The 19,349-nt window shown below is 43.2% G+C and overlaps 1 protein-coding gene across 5 annotated transcripts in view; it reads left to right on the forward strand.

The window, feature by feature from the left end:
• The window catches only part of srgap2 (SLIT-ROBO Rho GTPase activating protein 2), a 65,758-nt gene that overhangs the window by 29,572 nt on the left and 16,837 nt on the right, over positions 1-19,349 (forward strand). For 3 of the 5 annotated variants that reach the window (XM_086198954.1, XM_086198953.1, XM_086198955.1), the window contains 3 exons: positions 6,340-6,532; positions 13,869-14,031; positions 19,195-19,257. In XM_086198954.1, the coding sequence (XP_086055080.1) occupies positions 6,340-6,532; positions 13,869-14,031; positions 19,195-19,257 (419 nt within the window). Of the gene's footprint in view, positions 1-5,039; positions 5,245-6,339; positions 6,533-13,868; positions 14,032-19,194; positions 19,258-19,349 lie in introns of those variants that run through there. The other 2 variants (XM_086198951.1, XM_086198952.1) reach the window with 2 other exon arrangements.

Consider the following 19,349-nt stretch of genomic DNA (forward strand, 5'->3'; position numbering starts at 1 on the left):
TAACTCCAAAATCTCCCTTCCTGATTTTCTTTTTTTGCAGCTACGGCATTGCAAAAAAACTCCTAATTTCTCCAATATTCTCTGCTTTCTGCTTCTCTTTCTGTGGGTTTCCTTAAGCTGGGTTTTCCATGTCTTACAGTCATTAAGCTTGTCAACTTGCCTTCTTAAGACGACACTGCTTTTCCTAAAGTTTTTAGGTTGTGGGTGAAAGACAAAATACTCATGTGTCTTAGTCTGTGAGAGTGTGTTTTCTGAGGAACAGTCCAGACCCAAGAAAAAGACATTGGCTGGAATCTTTCCATTCCAGCAATAGTTTTCCCTCCAACACTTACTGTACAGTAATTCTATCTCTTCCTTTACTCCCCTCCTCACTTGCTAGTGTGTGTGTATACAGTGGAGCAGTATTAGGCAGGCATGTCTGGAACTAATAGATTCCACCCTGCTGAAGAAACTTATTAGGAAATACTACCTGCAACCTGAGGCTCCAGACTACCGACCCATTCAACTACCTCAAAATCACGTCCTGCAGCTCAACCACACACACACACACACACACACACACACACTCACACACTCACACAAAAATCCCTCCCTCAACCTGCAAACCCTCTCCTCCAGTCATTCATCCTCTTCTCTGTCTCCCTGCCTGGTTTCAGGTTCGGAGGGTTATATTGGTGAGCTCCACAGCTGCCTGTTTTTCTTTGGGCCTTTCATTTGGAGAAATTCACACACTCAAACACTCACAACTCAGACCCAACCCCCCCCCATCCGTCCGTTCCTCCAACTTTACACACCAGCTTCCTGTAGTTGTTTTAGTAGAACCCTACCCTCCTGTGTGCTCCCTACTGGCAATGAACTGGTCCGACTGACTTCCTGTCTCTATCTTCTCTTCCTGTGTGTATGAGAATGAATGGACATATTATTCACAGTGACGCAGCTGACACCCCACCACCACCACCACCACCACCACCACCACCACCATTTACCCCACTCTCTGCTCTTTCTCCTTTTCTGTCTGCTTCTTTCATTCTTCTGAGAACAATGGTATGAGCTCACAGGGGTACAACTCAGAACCGTTACCACCCCCTACTGGAAGGGGCTGGGCAACATGGCAGCCAGTACATGTGCTATGAGCTGTAATCAGGTTTTGAGTATCCTGACAAATATTGGGAAGTCACTCTGTAGTTACTGTTTGGAAAAGGGCAGATGCTTTAAAAAATGCTCAGCAGGTGATTGGATAAAACACCTATCTACCATCAACCAGTCAGTTGATACAAGAATGGCAAGTCTTCAGATGCAACTCATGTCTTAGCAGCATCTATTCTAACCTCTTCAAGAGTGGCCACTGTTGTTTTTTGATGGACGGCCATGCTGTGGTCATAACTAAAACCCTTCCCATCCCCTAAATAGAAGCTGATTGGTTTAAACCACTTTTTGTTGTGTGCGGATTCTCGTTTGGTCTCTGCAATCCAGCTGCCCCACAATGTAATGATTAAGTGCAAGTTGCTAAGGATAATGACCGATGTTTCTGAGAAGGTATGTTGCAAGTTTTGTCACCACTTCACAAATAGCACCCCATTTTAAAGGATTAATAAACGGTTGTAATTGTGCATTAATTGCAATGTAAATACTTCATAAACCACTAGTTAACAATTGTAAATGACATATAACCTAATTTCCCCTACTTTAATACGGAGTCACTATTTGACAAGATGAAGGTATATTATACTGCTAAACTTTTAAGTGGCAAAATGGCAAGATCTGACAGGCTATTTAAGCTAAATGGAGAAAAATGCAGCAGCGTAGCATACTTTCATCTTGCCAGATAGTGACCTTGCATTGATGTATGGGAAATTAGTTCTGAGTCATTTGGAACTGTTCCTTAAAGATTTATGAAGTGTTTGCAATGCAAGTAACACCACACCTACATCCATGTATTAAACCTTCATAAGGGCAGGCGTATTTAAGTGTTGTACTTCTGTAAGTTAACTTGCCTGCTAAACCTCACCTTAAACCCCAATGTTGAGGCCTAACCCTTAATAAGAGGGTCCAGTATGGAAAAGAATCCAACGCTGACAGCAGCAGCATTGTTGGAATCTCATCCTCTCATAAAGCTGTTATGAGCAGCATGCATCCAAGCAGCTGTTCAATCACCCTGAAGCTGTCAGCGAATCTGCAGAGGATACAATGAAGCAAGTCTTCTTTGGTCAAATATCAGCAGATGAGCAAGAGATTTCTCAATTCTGAAGACGGCAGGTGGATAACAGCCTTCGAAGTGTGCACTCTCAAGTGGGGAAGCCCAGGAAAATTGTTTCATTTAGGTTTAAGATGAAGGATTTACATGACCCCCCCCTCCCCACCCCCATGTTTTGTAGCATCAGTAGCATCAGCAACCCCCCCGGAACAACAAAAAGCAGGCCTTACTCACTGCAGGAGCAAATGTGACGTATGTATGCATGTGTGTATGCTTACACACAACACACACACAAAAAGAAGCAGACAGATGGGTGATCTTCTAGCACGCTACAAGCTAAATCTCCTGGTTTGATGTGTGTGTTCTTTTTCCCCACTGTGTTTCCTGATTACCTGGCATAGGTTCTAGTCACTCACCCCAGTGCTGGCAGATAGACTTGTTTTTAAAATATAATCCTTCCTGGGTGTTATTTGCTGTGGCCGTAATTCCAAATTAACATTGTACAGAAGCACGAACAGTGGGGCAAACACGTTGTATATGATGTATAGTGTCATTAAGGACAGGAAAGGATTTTAATTAAAGTGAAATCTGACAAATATGGTTGATTTGTTCACAACCTATATTTTTATCCCATCAGTCTTGTGTTTTTTTTAATCATGTTGCATGAAGTCACATTTATCCTTGAGCTGCCAATGTTTGTTATTCTTTTATTTATACTCCACCCTCTGTCCAGCCAGTTGAAACCATGTCTTGAACTCTCACATTTGTATGTAAAACACTTGTGTGTGTGTGTGTGTGTGTGTGTGTGTGTGTGTGTGTGTGTGTTTCAATTCTAGTCAGTGCAGTAATAGCAGAGGACAGATCTAGGGTGGGACTATCTTCAAAACAGTGCAGAGTGACAGCTCAGACACATTGCTGTCAGTGTGTGTGAGCATTGTACCCTCTAACCGGAGTATTTTCAGGTATAATGAGCACTCACAGCGCTATGCGTGGCTCCTGTATGTAGGCCAGCCCGAGAGGAGCATCCAGGGCAAGCATCACTTCTGTGTCCCAAAGCAGCCTTAAAGCTAGAGGTATAACTTTAGGTACAAAAGGTAGTATAGCAGAAAAACAAGTGAAGTATCAGGCTTTACCTTGTGCTTGACATGCATCTATGACAAGTAATGATTCATTTTCATTTCTTTCTTGGTTCTCTATCTATCCACACATTTTCATGCAGCAGCATTTCTGTCTGGTTTGATTTGAGGCAGCAACCTTCAGTCTGCAATCCATCATCTCTCTATTTTTGTCTTTCTTTCTTTCTTCAGTTTCAGAGTAAGCAGACGAATCAATAATGGATGATCAGGAGGGGCAGATACGGGTGAAATGTTTTGAGAGAGAAAAGCACGTCAGTCTCCTCAGATTCCACTTGTGAGCTTGGAGATATATATATATATATATATATATATATATATATATATATATATATATATATATATATATATATCTGAATGTTTGGCCAGAAATGGAGTGTAATGATGTGTTTGGGTTAATTATCTATAGATGCACAGTAGTTTTGTTACAAATAATCCAGTAAACGAAGCCTGAAGCCACATATTCTAAGCTTGATTTTTCAGGTTAATCAGTTCCTTTCCATGTGAAAGATGGCAGAATGTACAGTTTTCCTTTCAAGAGGGAGTGACCGTGGTGATTTTAGTGTCATCATGGAAAATCAAGAGAGGCAGAGCTGCTTTTAAGGTTAGCCACCATCTCCTTTTGCTGTGTGTTTGGTGTTGTGGAACTGGTGAACAGAGTGAGGCCATTGCTGGAGTCAGACATCCCTCAGCGCGAGGAGGAGGAGAAAAAGGAGGAAGAGAAATGAGAGCAGGGATCATCAGTAAAGTAGAATACCAGAGCCCCGATTACATGACCTGCTCCCATCTGCCTGGAAAATGTGACTGGACTGTTTGAAGGGGGATGGAGGCATCACTTTCCAGTTCACATCCCACTTCTTGCTGGCAAAGAGTATGATGACCGTTACAGAGGGACGAGACTGAAAGGAAGACCTGCAGTTATCTTTGTTGTAGCTCGTCACTCGTCCAGCAGTCCTCCCCAAACACAAAGAATGTCTGTAATTCCTGAGGGACATTCAGTATGGCAGCCAGTATCAACAGGGGATGGCGTGGAGAGCTCGGGGTTGGCCTTGGTCGACTCACGCAGCCATATATTTAGTAAATGGCGAGCGCTGTCAGAAATACTCTTCATCTTAATGTGACCGTTAGAGGGGTTTCATGGCCTCCCCATTAGGCTACCTCCATCAAAACAGAGGGGTCACATAGGAATGGATAACCCCCTACACCACCCACCACCCCCACCTGCTGATCACCTTCTGCTTCCTGTCACATTATCTGAAGGTTTCAGTTGAGATGTTGGTGCCTGTGGTGTGTGCTGTCGTCTCTCGCCGGCTAATTACACAGCCATCATCTCCAGCAGCCTTGAGACGCAGGACATTGACTCACTCGCCCATTGCTGATGGCGCTCTGCACATTACTCACAAACATGCTGCATGCAACCACAAGACAGTAACACATGTTGTCACATACACATGACAGGTCATTTGCTCTGACACAGACAGTGTGTGTATGCGTTTGTTGCGTATGTGTGCGTTTGTGCCTGTGGTGTCATAATACCAGGACTCTAGCCTTTAATCAGCAGTGAGAGCGCCATTGGCGAGCAGGTTCAGTGTTTCGGTCTGAGTTTATGACAGAGTGAGAGAGAAGTTGGAAGCGAGGGGGTAGGTGGTGGTGTGGGGAGGGGGGGTTGCCCTCAGACACATTTAGATATCCCACTTCTCTTTGTGGAAATGAGAAACTGCACTCTCAGCTGTAAAACACAAAGGCAGCGTCAACAGTCGCTGTCGGCTCCACAGACCAGAAACTGGCAGCCTGTGTGTGGGTGTGTGTGTGTGTGTGTGTGTGTGTGCGTGTGTGTACGTGTGTGTGTATGTGTATGTCAGGGGACCAGAATGGAGGCCAAGACCCTTCGTTTCCTCTACAGCCAACGTTGTAAAGGTAGGAAAGGTGTTGTATGTTAGCTTATAGGAGAGCCAGGATGGTGACGCGCAGTTAGTCTTTGCTAACCATTTGAGACTTTCTCTGGTATGAACTCTCATCATGGGGACAAAAGACTGGTCCAGATAAGGCTTCTGAGTTTGTGCTAGAGTTGGGGTTAGGACTGTCCACTGTGAATGGAAGTCAATGTAATCCTGCAATGTTATGTAATCCAATGTGGTCCTAACAAGGCTAGCTGCAGAAGTGTGTTTGTGTGTGTGTGAGTGTGTTGTTATTTAAACGTTTATCTGATGCATGTGCAGTGTACTCAGCATTGGCAGGCAGCTATGAGAGCATAGCATTAATCTGTCAGCTGTCAGCGCTGATCCAGCTCATCATCGTTTTGTGTGTGTGTGTGTGTGTGTGTTTGTGTGCGTGTGCGTGTGGTTGTACATGTCAGCTTGTGCATGTGGGCGCTCTGTGTTCCTGTCTATAACAGCTACAATAGGCTGGATTCTCCAGAGGACTTTTTTGTAGTCAGTGATTGAATATGGTTAGCAAGTGAGTCTGTTCTGAGTGCACTCTATTAATTTGTGTCCAGACTGGAGAGAGCAGCTCAGAGGAGGGAGAGGGGAAGAGAATGAAAAGCGTTAAGCTGGGATAAATGGCTGCCTCTGGAGATCTATGTGTGCAAAAGGATAAGTGATTGCGCACATATACATGAAATGTATTAATCTACAGGCATGCATGGCAATCTGGAGCTGTGGGAGGGAAAGAGTTTCCAAATAAGATTCTGCCAGGTGTTTTCACTGAAGCTGCTCTTCACATAGGCTAAATGGAGCAAATGGCTAAATATGTTGTGGAGTAAATCTTAATGATAGAGCTGCGCGGTCAAGTCTAATGTATGCACCTTAGTTCCCAGTTGTGTAGCTAATTGGATGTAGTTTACTTTATAGGACAGATGCCTTTAATTTTAGTAGCATATCGTCTTGGATGTCCTCTGTGACTTTGGCGTCTTGACTACACCTTGCAGTTGCCTTAATGAAGTCAGCAAAGAAGTAAAACTCCTTTTTTTTCTCTCTCTCTCTCTCTCTCTCTCTTTCTCCACCCTGGCAGAGATCCGTACCCAGCTGGTGGAGCAGCTCAAGTGTCTGGATCAGCAGTGTGAGCTGAGAGTGCAGCTGCTCCAGGACCTGCAGGATTTCTTCAGGAAGAAAGCAGAGATTGAGATGGACTACAGCCGCAACATGGAGAAACTGGCTGAGAGGTTCCTCACCAAGACACGCAGCACCAAGGATCATCTTCTTAAGTATGAAACACTCACACACCACAAGCGCTACGAGGCTGTGCTAGCACTAGTCTGCATACTACTGACCCGCGTGACCCTTTAACACAGCCTGCTCGAGACAGGAATATTGCGCTTTGTCATTTGTATAAAAGTGAGAGAGAACGGAAGGACAGAACTTTCCGCCTCTGAGCCAGTAGTGAAGCTAGTCCAAGCGCCAAATAGACATCTGTGTAAAAGGAGCAGCCAGAACAGCTCATACTAGACGCTGCTGTGTTTAACACATCACTCCCCTATTGTGGAACACTGGAATGTAATATAAATGCACAAGCCGAGGCGAAACACTGGTGTTTTTTTGGTCCTGTGTAAAAAAGCAAAGTGTCATAAAGGTGGGGTCATTTGAACTTTATTACAGAATCTCTACTGACTTCTTGTGTGTGTGTGTGTGTGTGTGTGTGTGTGTGTGTGTGTGTGTGTGTGAGAGAGAGTGTGTATGTATGTAAGTGTGTGAGTAAGAGAGCCAGCTTAGCCAGAAATGGCCAGGTGGTGATTTTGTGCTCTGACTATTTTGTGGTGTCTTGCTGTGTGTATTTCATCGCCTCTCACCAAGCCCAGTCAGACTGTCTCCCCCTCTGCCTGTCTCACTCCCTCAGAGTCGTACCGTCATTTCTATTTCTGCGTATTATGTCTGTAAGAGCGAAGCCATAAAAAGATATACAACTATCATTTATTTCAGCATGATACACATAATCGTGCATGACAATATAAATGACTAAAATATTGTAACACTTCATACATTTCTATACAGGTTCAGGTATGTTCATGCAGGCGTAGCAACCAAATTACAAAGTATTTCCAAACAGTGTTTTTCTGATTGCATGAAGTATAAATTACTCCCCATGTGACAGCTTTTGCTTCATTTAAGTTGACCTACATTTGGTTCTTTTTCAGTGAAAATGTTGTGGTGAATCTCATCGTGCAGATGCGGTGCAGCGGCTCAGACTCACCAGAGTTGGAGTGCTGCTCTTTCTAGGCAAAAATCCCTTATCAAAATCAAACTGTTTATTGTGTATGTTGTTTATTAGGATCCCCATTAGCTTCTACCGTGATTTTGGCTATTACATCATTGAAATCACTGTAAAATCAGTTCAAGACTAAATCAAAATAGGATAAAAAAAAAACTTTATTAAAACAAACACAATAGACATGTCAAGAATCCAACTTTTAAATCTCAGCTGTCTCTCATCATTGTCTTCAAAGCGACTCTTGTTTTTGTTTTAAAAATATGATTTGTTTTTTTTTAGATTATAGAATAGGTTTGGGTGTTGAGATATTGCCTAAATTTGAGATAATCCTAATCTGGCTCGTCTAGTCATATTCGCGTTTCTTCCATACACGGCTTGCTAAGAAAATTACTGTGCTTGCTTGGAGTAAAACACATTTCTGAAGAAGTTCAGACAAGTCGTTTGTAACCTGTTCTGTACAGGAAGCAATGAATGGTTTATTTGCATCTTTAAAACTGAAATGTCTGGGGTTTTTTTCTCCTTATGTTATGATTATATATTTAAATTTAGAATAATTGTTGACAACCCCCTTCTTCACAGATACCTACAGTACATTCACATGTGCACTGGAGCTTGTCAGCTTTAGCAGTTTTTGCTGCCAGGGCTTGACCCTCTAGTTAATCATGAACTCCGCTCCCAGAGTCAGCAGAGCAACCACAGATAAACGGAGGTGTTGGCTGCTGCTGTCTGTTGAACTAATGGTGCCTTCACGCACCCTCGCTCCTTTCTGATGTGAAAGTCTTTAACTAGCTGGCAGTTGATGGAGATTTGAAATGTTCCCAGATCTCGGGAGGATGTAGGCGTCCGTCATGTGATCACGGCTGCTGTCATTAATCATATATTGTTTCTGCAGTGCTGTGGTTTCATCCAACTACCCATGGGGACGGTGGTAACAGTATCAAGTGCGTGCTGTGATTTCTGGGACGGCTGCACATCATCAGTCATTCTTACTTTTCAAAATAGAGCTCATTCCTCGCATCTTTTCCATCGGGAATCAACTAACCCCCCCCCCCCCCCCCCTTTTTTTCGATTCAATGCAAATCTATGTCGACATTATCCAGAGGAGCTGTGTGTGAGAGCGCACGTGTCCGAATCTGTCAGACCCGATGTTAAACAGACCCTTTATAAAGTCAGATGTGTGAATAGAGAATTCACTGCATGTTGATGGTGTGTCTGTTCTGCTACTGGTACAATACTGGGGAAAAAAAGCATCCAAACATAAAAAAGTCTAATGGAGACGATGATGTGGCCAAAGCCTGGACTCCCCTTAAGAAACAGCAAGAGACTCCGTTGTCTATGACCGAACAACAAACTGCCTCAATAACCGGAGAATATTTTTTCTGTCATCCAGCCTCCTGCAAACCGTACCCACCCCTTGCATCAGACACACTCAATTTCCTACATGTGTGAAAGGGTAACTCGGCACATTGTCTGGAGTCCATATGAGAACAAAACGGCTTAAAATACAAGGAAGAGACGTGAGCGGGGGAGGTTAGCTCAATAGGAGACACTGGCACACGTTGTGCAAGCGGCCAAGTGTTCCTCAGCCATGTGTTGCCATGAAAGAGAACTGAGAGATCACAAGCGTTGTTGAAGTAAAATTCACGAGAGAGCTGTTGTATTGAACGCATGTGCCTAGTAATGTGGCAAGTGAGCGTAAATAAGGGTTACTAATAACAAAACATTGAATGGGTTCCATTTACACAGCAAAAAATAAGATTTACCTTCAGATCACTATAATCCCATGTATGAAAGGCAAAGCTGAACCCTAAAATCTAACTCTTCACTACGTTCACTTTGAAGATATGAAACACAGTTATTTGGTTGGCTATGTTTTATTTTGGTGTTTTTTTTGGTGTTTTTTTTTTCAGTTCTAATTCTGACGATTAGTAACCAAGGAGACCAATAAGTGTTACACGTGCAGTAAAAATGGAAGTCTCGATGTCAACATTCAGAATAAGGCAAAGTCCTCTGCGGCTATCTGTCAGTAGCACAGTAGCCTTCACTGCCGATAAGATATTTCTTTTGAAGTGGAACCAATCAGATGGTGCATTGTTCCTGACTACAGACAGAGTGGGGCGGCTGCAGCAGAGCGCAGTTTTCATTTATTCATTTTATCGGCAGACGGATTTAAAAAACTACCAATTCCGATATAAAAAGCCTGAATATTAGATAACTGTTTAGACCAATAAGCTGTCAGCCATTATTACCAACTTCAGTGAGAAAGGGTGAGAGCTGTCTCCTTCTGTTTGTCTCGTTTTCTCTCCAACTTCCCATTATTCACGGCCTCCTCCGCAGACACATTTTTCCTTCCTCTCCTTTTGTCTGCCTTCCTCTTTTCTTTTTTTTTCTTCTAGCACTGTTCTCAATCTCTTTTCTTTATGCGTCATGCACTTGTCCAGCAACACTCTCTGGTAATTTGTCTGTTGGGGGCACACACACACACACACACACACAGACTAAAGGGGATCGATAAGTCCTCTAAACAAGACCTCCACTCCAGCCAAGAGGACAAACGGAGCCTCCATCTCAGATACGTGTGGTTGCAAAGTTCGTTCCCCCGTGTTTCATATTTGGCGCTGGAGGGGGAACAGAGCAGAAGGAGGCCTAGAGCAGAGTGAAATATAGCTGATCGGGTCGGGGACTGTAACGTCATCAACCGCACAGATGTTCTAAAGCAAGAAAAGAGAAGAAATTTACTGACAGACAAGTGTTACATTTCTATTTTAAATGTGTATTTCTGCTACTTTCCGTTTTTGCTTTCCTCCTTTTCTAACATCTGTGTATTTAACATTCTCCCTGCATCTGCTGCTGCTCAGCCCGGGTGCCACATTGGAATTTCAGCTATTTTCCGGTTATGAGTGTGTATTTGTGTGTGTGTGTGTGTGTGTGTGTGTGTGTGTGTGTGTGTCTGACTTCAGGATGATGGTGCTCCAAGCAATGTGGGGTGTTATACTTTTGTGTGTGTGTGTGTGTGTGTGTGTGTGTGTGTGTGTGTGTGTGTGTGTGTGTGTGTGTGTGTGTCCTGATTCCTTGGAGACCCCCAGTATTTCTGCTATTTGGCAAACTGTGTACAGCAAGAGTGGGGGGTAGTGGGTTACAAGATTTAACCGTATTGTGTGTGTGTCAGTTTGTGCCCTAAGGCTGACAAGCTGATTGGTCACATGGAGAAGCCCTCACAAGTCGCACGCCGATGCAAAGCCTCCCCTCATGCTAAACATTAGACCAGTTTCAGCGTTAATAAGCTGCAGCCCCTTACACAACTCATGGTTGTAGTATTTCACTGTGGTTTGGGGGATGTAATTTAAAAAATCACATGGTCGTATGACAACAGGGGCTTTGAAATTTCTGTTTTGCATCTGTTCAGGCTGTGTTCAATTAAATCCATCCAGTTCTTTGCTCTTCGGCTCTTCCCCTCGATGTGTTTACTGCGAAAAATCACACATAACTTTGTCTCAGTGCAACAAATGGCTTCACCTGCATCAGTACACATTATACACACATGCAGCGTGGTGGGGAATTCTACTTCGAGGGCTGTGGATAAGATAACAAATTATAATCAGTGTGTGAGTATGACCCATCTTGGAAGCAAAGCAACATTGTAGGACATTTTCTGCAGAATATTGTTGGATAAATAATATTTTATTAATTTCCTGCATCATAGTCAAGTGTATAAAAATGAACATTTAATTGAAGTGTAAATTAATACCATGTGCCTTCAGATAGGATGTGCTTACAAAACTTGCAAGGCTGGTGGCAAAAAAAGTCTTTTGTAAAAAGATTATAGGAACTTCAAGTTCTGTTGAGCTTATATAAAATCACATACTTTTGATAGGCTGACGTCATGACTGCAGTTGCTTAAAACAGTGAAGAGCAAACTCTCTCCATCCTATAATGTACAGGTTGTCATCACAGAGGGACTCACCTTGGAGGTGCGGTAAAACCCTCTTTGATTATGAAACCGTGTGTAAAAATCTGCTATCAAGAACATCTGTACCGCACACAACTGTAGTGCCACTTTCAGCACCAAAGAGAGAAAATACTGATGTACAAGTTCGTAAGTTACTTGTTACTTGTTACTTGCTAGTAACTAGCCTTCTGAGTACCTTTACGGTCATATCAGTACAAAATTGGTGCACGATGAACATAGAAAGGGTCTATTTTCAATCGAGCACAAAAAAAATTCACTGCTTTGGTTGCCAGTACTGGTAATCAGTGATTTCTTTCTGCTCATTGATATCGGGTCTAAAAATCCCACATCAGTCGGGCCCCAATCACAGTACGTGATGTTACTCCCACACTTTTTAATCTGCAGTCTTAGTATGAACATTATATAGTATCATATGTATGTTTGTGATGTTCAGATAGACTGTAGGAACTGGGTTGGCACCAAACATGTTCATTTCAGTCTGCATCTCTGTGACGCTCCATTTAGTTTGATCGTGACTGTAAATGACCATTTAGCATTTTCCCTCCGAAGTGCCTCACTGGCAGCACCTCACCCGAAGGCTCGCTGTGACCCACCGAGCATCATGTGACCTTCCAGAGGGGCAATGACATTTTAGTGTTTACCCTGTGATAACTGAGGGCCAGACAGAGACAGAGAAGTGATATTTCACCCAGAGCCGTGGTGCCATTACCATAGCGATCAGCAGTAGGCTGAGGGTGACATGTCACATGGAGGCGTGGAGGCCAGCTGATAGAGGAACTACAGCCTTGTTTTGGTGGAAGAGAATGTTGTGCAACCAGCGAGGACAAACACGCACGCATGCACGCACGCATGCGCGCGCGCCAGAAAAAAGACGGCAAAGAGAAGTTGACTTTTACTGATGTGTGTCCTCATGATCTTTCAGGACGTAGGAGGATTCTTTGACTTCATTATTGTTATTGGACTGTTAAGTCATCTGACCAGTGATAGCCAGTACCAGCATATCACATCATTGTCTATGACTCATCTGATCGCACAGACACACACACACCACCCTCATTCTATCCCCTTTGGTCAAAGACGTTCTCTGTCCATCTTCTGACCTTGTGTGCGCTTAAGCTCTACTTTTCCTGACCTGTGTGTGTGTGTGTGTGTGTGTGTGTGTGTGTGTGTGTGTGTGTGTGTGTGTGACCAAAATGCCTTGCAGCTCTTCACTCTTTCAAGCTACTCTTGACTCACAAAGACCTTCTTTCATCCACTTACAGTCACTCATAATGCATTTTACTCACTTAGTCATCTATGGATCATCCGAAACATATACTGTACACACACACACACACACATACACATATGCAGCCATGCAGAGAATAAACTCTCTGAAAGCAGCTGTGTTATGGTATACCAGAGCATTGACTGTTAGGCATGTGTATAATGGGTTTATGGCCACTTGAAGCAAATAAAATGAAGCAGTATTGAGCTATTAACAAACTCCTTTAACACATCAATTCAGCTCCACTGTCATGAACAAGACCCCTGATTATATCTGTTTTACACTTAAACTCCACCAAACACACACACACACATGCACAGTCACAAACACACACACTCACAGTGTGTGATTTGCCGGCCTTCCTAAATCAGAGGTGTGGTATGTACCTGTATAAGAGTCTCGCCATTCTTGTTCTCAGACATCAGTTTGTTCATTTAAGCCCTGAATTGGGTTTATTTTGTTTGTTTTTGGAACAGCAACATTCCCACCTCCAACAGGCTGTGAAGGACCTTGAGTGTATATTTCTTTTCTCCCTCTCTCTCTCTCTCTCTCTCTCTCTCTCTCTCTCTCTCTCTCTCTCTCTCTCTCTCTCTCTCTCTCTCTCTCTCTCTCTCTCTCTCTCTCTCTCTCTCTCTCCCCTGTTTCTTTTATTCCTTTCTGTGACAGCTGTGCTTTTTGGGGAGTCTTACCTCTTCCTGCTGGGTTTTGTACCCTGGCTGAATCCCCCGTTTGGGTTAGCTCACTGACCCTGTGTGTGTGTGTGTGTGTGTGTGTGTGTGTTTGTGTGTGTGTGTGTGTGTGTGTGTGTGTCCGTCTGGATGTTTGATCCCTCCCCATCTGTTATTCCAGTACTTGTTTCATCTTTATAAAAAATGATGTGTAAAGAATTTGTACTGCACAGTGCTCTTGCCTCTACATTTAGCAAGATGTCGGCCTGCATGTGCATCTATCAGCAGAATGAAAAGGGGAATTAAAAAAGATGAAAGAGACTTAATGTTCGTCATTTATCCAAAAAATATGCTTGGAGGTCCCTTTTTTAAGACACTCTCTCTCTCTCTCTCTCTCTCGCTCTCTCTCTCCTTCTGTCTCTCTGTGTAGGAAGGAGCAAAGCATTTTATCTCCGGTGAACTGCTGGAACCTGCTGCTGCTTCAGGTGAAGAGGGAGAGCCGTGACCACGCCACTCTGTCCGACCTCTACCTCAATAACATCATTCCCCGCTTCGCACAGATTAGCGAGGACTCGGGACGCCTCTTCAAGAAGGTAAATGTCCACAGACGCATCACTGTGGTCTTTAATTCATACCAAAAATGGGATACAGGAAAAGTGCACAATATGGGAGAAGTGAAGCTTTAAAATAGATTGTTACACACCCGTCCTACTGTCTTGCCTCTAATAATTCGCCTCAAATCCTGCATACCTACAAACACGTGTGTGTGTAAGTGCACAGTAAGAGGAAAGTCCTCCTCTTAAGGGAGTGACTCTTCTGTGTCTGCACAAATGAGGTCCCAAAGTTCAGGGCTGTGATAAGACTGAGTTCAACCCTCCCTGCACCAAAGCAGTCGCTCATCAAGTTGACTTTCTAGACTTTGGATGCTACAATTGTCACTTGAAACACCATGACCATGTGTTGATATTCATAAAGGATTCTAGGCAGCATTTATTAAGTTTGTAGCCAGCTTTATAACTTCAGAGGAGTTATAACCTGTTCAGGTCCATTCACATCTGAGAATAAGAGACGAAGTGTCTGTGATGTAGCGAGCTAAGATCCATTACTTAGTATTCATTAGCTCTGATTATTAACACATTTGGGACTCCTGTTAATTATTTTCCTCTTGTAAAATACATGTACGTCACAGATATAATCCTTGTTATTGTGTGCTAGCGCTAGCTACTAGTGCTCCATGCTTTCCGCCACAATGTTTTGATTTATTTAGTAAACTGAATAACGCCGCGGCTCGGTTAAGAATGTCCCATCAGTCGTGGAGAAACAGCGATTAACAGGTTTTGACATTTAAAGGCCAAATGACTAAAGATTAATAGAGAAAATAATCAACATATTAATCAGTTGTGAAATGAATGATCAGCTGCAGCCAAGCCCCAGTTTGTTAACTCCATGTTGTTCAATTTTAGCTTGCCCTTCTACTTCCAGCGTCTGTTGTGTGTCTTCGTTGACATGTTGAATGACAGCAAGTCAGCTGAACACGGGGTCAGGGGGAGTTTATACCGTCTGTGTTTCATACAGTAGCCTCATTCTGGTTTCCTCTGATCTCTGGCATGCTAGCCCTGGAGAAAAGAGACGAGACAGACTGATGGAGGGGAAATCTGACGGTAGAGAATACTGAAAGACTTGAAACAGAATAGAGAGAGGGAGGCATCAGGACTCTGCAGAAAATAGAGAGAGGAAATGAAGAGATTTCAGCAGAGATCCCAGCTCATTATGACGTTTTAGAACAAAGACGATGTCTGAGTCCTCCTCCGGGCGACAGTCATTCGTCTCTGGGATGGACACGTCAGACTAAATACAGGAGCAGGAATTCACTGCTCTTCTACCTCATAAACTAGCAAGGCAGGTTAGTAAATATTCACCAAATAGGACGAAGCTCTTCTACCTCCTGTTTTTAGTTACGTGTGTGTTGTTTTGTTCTGGGTGGGTTTAAACGGGTTCTTCAAAGACTAAGTTCTGAAGGCTTCCATGTGGATTTAACTTGAAACTTTGAAAATATGAATGATCCGCAGCTGACATAACTGCTGGAGACAATCATTTATTTCAATAAAAGTTCACATAACACCTTAAATTTCTTTAAAACACGTTATTATTTCTCCCTCATTGACTGTAGAATCTAAGAAACAACAGATGCATTTGTTGGTTTGACTGCTTAACAGTGGTCTCCTGCTTCACTGACTCACTTCACTAATACATTTAGTCACACTTGTGTAAAGCACTATTCCCATGGGACTACTACCAGGGAGCCTCATGTGATGATCCCACCCACACACGTACACACGGGTCTGTGTTGTGTCCTTTCCCCAGATTTACTGACATTATCCCCCAGATGTCATGACAAGAGTCTGTGTCCCATCTGACAGATTTTCAAGATCATAGAGTAAAGCAGTAAATTTGACCGTTCAGCCTCAAGGCCTCTTGAACAAATGGATGTGTGACTATGTAGAGACGTGGATCACAAGAGGATGACACCCCCGCACCCCTCCCGTCCCTACACACACACACACACACACACACACACACACACACACACACACACACACACACACGTACAGATGGAGTAAAGAGCCGCCAGTACCTACTGTGGCTAATATTATCTCATGACCTCTGAGTTTGGGGATGACCATACATATTACAGCCATGGCAGATTCACACAGGATTACGATCACAATTTATGACAAGGTAATACCAGTCCCGTGGGAACAGGGCTAAAGTTACTCGTCTTACTACAACTTGTTGATGTCATGATGTCAGAAATCATGTGTCTACCGACAACGCATACCGTGAATAATCAATCATTCAGATTTCCAACAAAATAACGGAGGTCTCATTTAGAATATGCACAGTAGTTACCCAGTGAAAGCATTTTACAATCAGAAATATAAAATGGACTTGGGTCCATTTTTTTTGTAAAACTATTGACATATCTGTCCCTGAGCTGTTTGTACTAACCCCCCCCCCCAAAAAAAAATATGTGTGTGTGTGTGTGTGTGTGTGTGTGTGTGTGTGTGTGTGTGTGTGTGTGTGTGCACGCATATGCATATCATATATATGTATGTATATATGTGTGTGTATGTATGTGTGTGTAAATATACATACATATGTATCATCATATATACATACATATATGTATAGGACCGATTTAGTACATTTTCCTCCAATATAAAAGATGTATGAGTCTCCCTAAAGACATTTTTTCCTTCAGTTTAGAAAAGAGTGATCATTTAAGTTTGTGAGGCTAATTGTTTAGAATTTGTGGTCTATATTTCACACACACCAGGAAATCTCTGCACCAGAAACCTCACTTTCAAGCATTCTCTAAATATTTTATAGTTTAAAACTTCCCTTAAAGGCTTAAACTGCAAGGCAGTCCCTAGAAATTCTTAAATTCTTGGTATTATGGAAGTGTAGCTTGATATCTGCATCATTATGCATACATGAATGTAGAGCAACCCTGGAGCATCCCCTTCCTCTTGCTCTTCAGAAATTGTTCTCTACATCAGTGATGCCATGTGTATATGTTTGGCCTCTGTTCAAACGGAGTTATTTAATCAAATTTGAAGGCAAAAAACAAAGTTACTTTCAATCCAAGAGAAACCGTCTGCTCAGCAGATGAATATGAAAAGATTTATATCCTGCATCCATGATATTGCTCAGTAAAGCTCAGACTTTCAACTGAAAACAAAACATGAGAATTTAAAGTTAAAGGTGAGGATCAAAGTTGAGCTGTTACCAAGGAGGGCTAAGAATCCAGAAAAGCATGTAATCGGTGGAAAGCGCTCCCAGGTGTAAAGTGCGCGCGCGCGCGCGCGTGTGTGTGTGTGTGTGTGTGTGTGTGTGTGTGTTTGTGTGTGTGGAGGTCAAAATGAGACAGCTATGGAATGTCACGGCCCAGCCTCATACATCATCTTCGATCGGAGCCCGTCAGACTTTCTGTCCTCTCCCCTGCTCTCCTCTCAGATCAGTCTCTATTTGTGTTTCTTTCACACGTGTTGGCTAGAGGGCCGTTTCCATCATGTATGGGTCACAAACCGGCTGCCCACACAGAGACACACACTCACACACAAACACACACACTGAGAGAGCTCTGGTGGTTAATTAAGTAGTTAAATCGATCATTAATAACATTTCCAGTCAGTGGCATAAATACCAGAAGTGCCAGGGGCCACGACACACACACTTAACAAAAGTCAACACATTCTTCTGATGGTTGTGTCGAAAGTAGTGCAGAATTACACTGTTAATGACCTGTGTGTGTGTGTGTGTGTGTGTGTGTGTGTGTGTGTGTGTGTGTGTGTGTGTGTGTGAGAGAGAGAAATCACTGATGTGTGTTAATGGAGTGAACTTAGACAGCCATGCTAATTGTTGTACCGTTGCGTTACTGGGCTTGATAGTGTTTGGTTTGCTCCTGCAGCACATTAATGACATTACCTCCTCCGAGTGCTGCAGCATCCATATTCTCCTCCTCTTCACTTTCTCCATTCAGTCTTTTCCATCCAACCTCCCTCTCGCTCCCTGTCTGTATCATCTCCTCCCCTCCCCTCCCCTTGCTGTCTTCACCTTTATCTTATAAGACACCTTTCATCTTGTTTGCAAGCTCACCTTTTGATCCCCCCACTACACTCCACTCCGCCCCACTTTTGTGCCCCCATCCAAGAGAAGACAGATGCACAACACATGCTGCCAAAGTCTGCTCTCGCTTTCACTCCGCATTCCTTCACTATTATCTTTCAATCAGCTTTGCCTGCTCTCGCTTTCTTTTTTGCTGCTGTCTTCACTTTCTGCCACCTTTTTTCCTTCTCATTTTGGAAGTTGAACTTTATTTCTCATATGTATCCAAACAGCACAATATAGTTTTTGTGTGAATTTATTTCCTCTGTAATGGTGGCACGGTGGTGCAGTGGTCAGCACTGCCCCCTCACAGCAAGAAGGTTCCAGGTTCGAGTCCCGGCTCCATCACAGGATCTTTCTGTGTGAGTCTCCATGTTCTCCCTGTTCCTGTGTGGGTTCTCTCTGGTACTCCAGCTTCCTCCCACAGTCCAAAGACATCAAGAGAGGACGAGGCTGATTGATACTCTAAATTGACTGTAGGTGTGACTGTGAGTGTGAATGGTTGTCTGTCTCTATGTGTTGGTCCTGTGATGGACTGGTGACCTGTCCAGGGTGAACCCCGCCTCTCACCCGAAGGCAGCTGGGATAGGCTCCAGCCCTCCCGTGACCCTTAACAGGTTAAGAGGAAGAAAATGGATGGGTGGATGGATTTCCTCTACACACACACACACACACACACACACACACATACACAACAAATTTTTCAGGATCAGAACTTTAAAATGTGTGCATCAAACCCACTGTGAACTGATGTTTGTTGATTTCGGGGTTGGCTGTCTATTAATAGCAAAAATAATACAAATTTGACCCACTAAATCCAAATGCAGGTAAACATATGGGAATGTTATTGTTAAAAAAAATTCTATAAAAGTGCAAATGATGTTTAAATCTTGCGACTCTACCTACAGCAGCATGGAAAATTCCTATCAGGCAAATTTGTGACAATCTATCATGGACTGGTAGAGGGATGGGTGATGGAGGTCATGTTATTATGGGCACTGAGCTTGGTTCTCCCTTTTACTGATCTATTTCTCTGTCTGTCTGTCTCTCTCTCCCTCTCCCCCCTCTCTCTCTCTCTCACTCCCCAGAGTAAAGAGGTTGGCGTCCAGCTGCAGGAAGACTTGATGAAAGTTCTGAATGAGCTTTACTCGGTAAGAGAAACCACTTGCAGTACAGTCAAAATATCTGAATCTATAATCACCTTTTTCATCTTGTACAGTTCAACAGGGAAGCCCAAAACAAA

Source organism: Aulostomus chinensis, chromosome 3 (genome assembly GCF_037954235.1).
Source record: "Aulostomus chinensis isolate RoL2024-O1b breed Wild chromosome 3, RoL_Achi_v1.0, whole genome shotgun sequence".
Classification (NCBI taxonomy): Eukaryota; Metazoa; Chordata; class Actinopteri; order Syngnathiformes; family Aulostomidae; genus Aulostomus; species Aulostomus chinensis.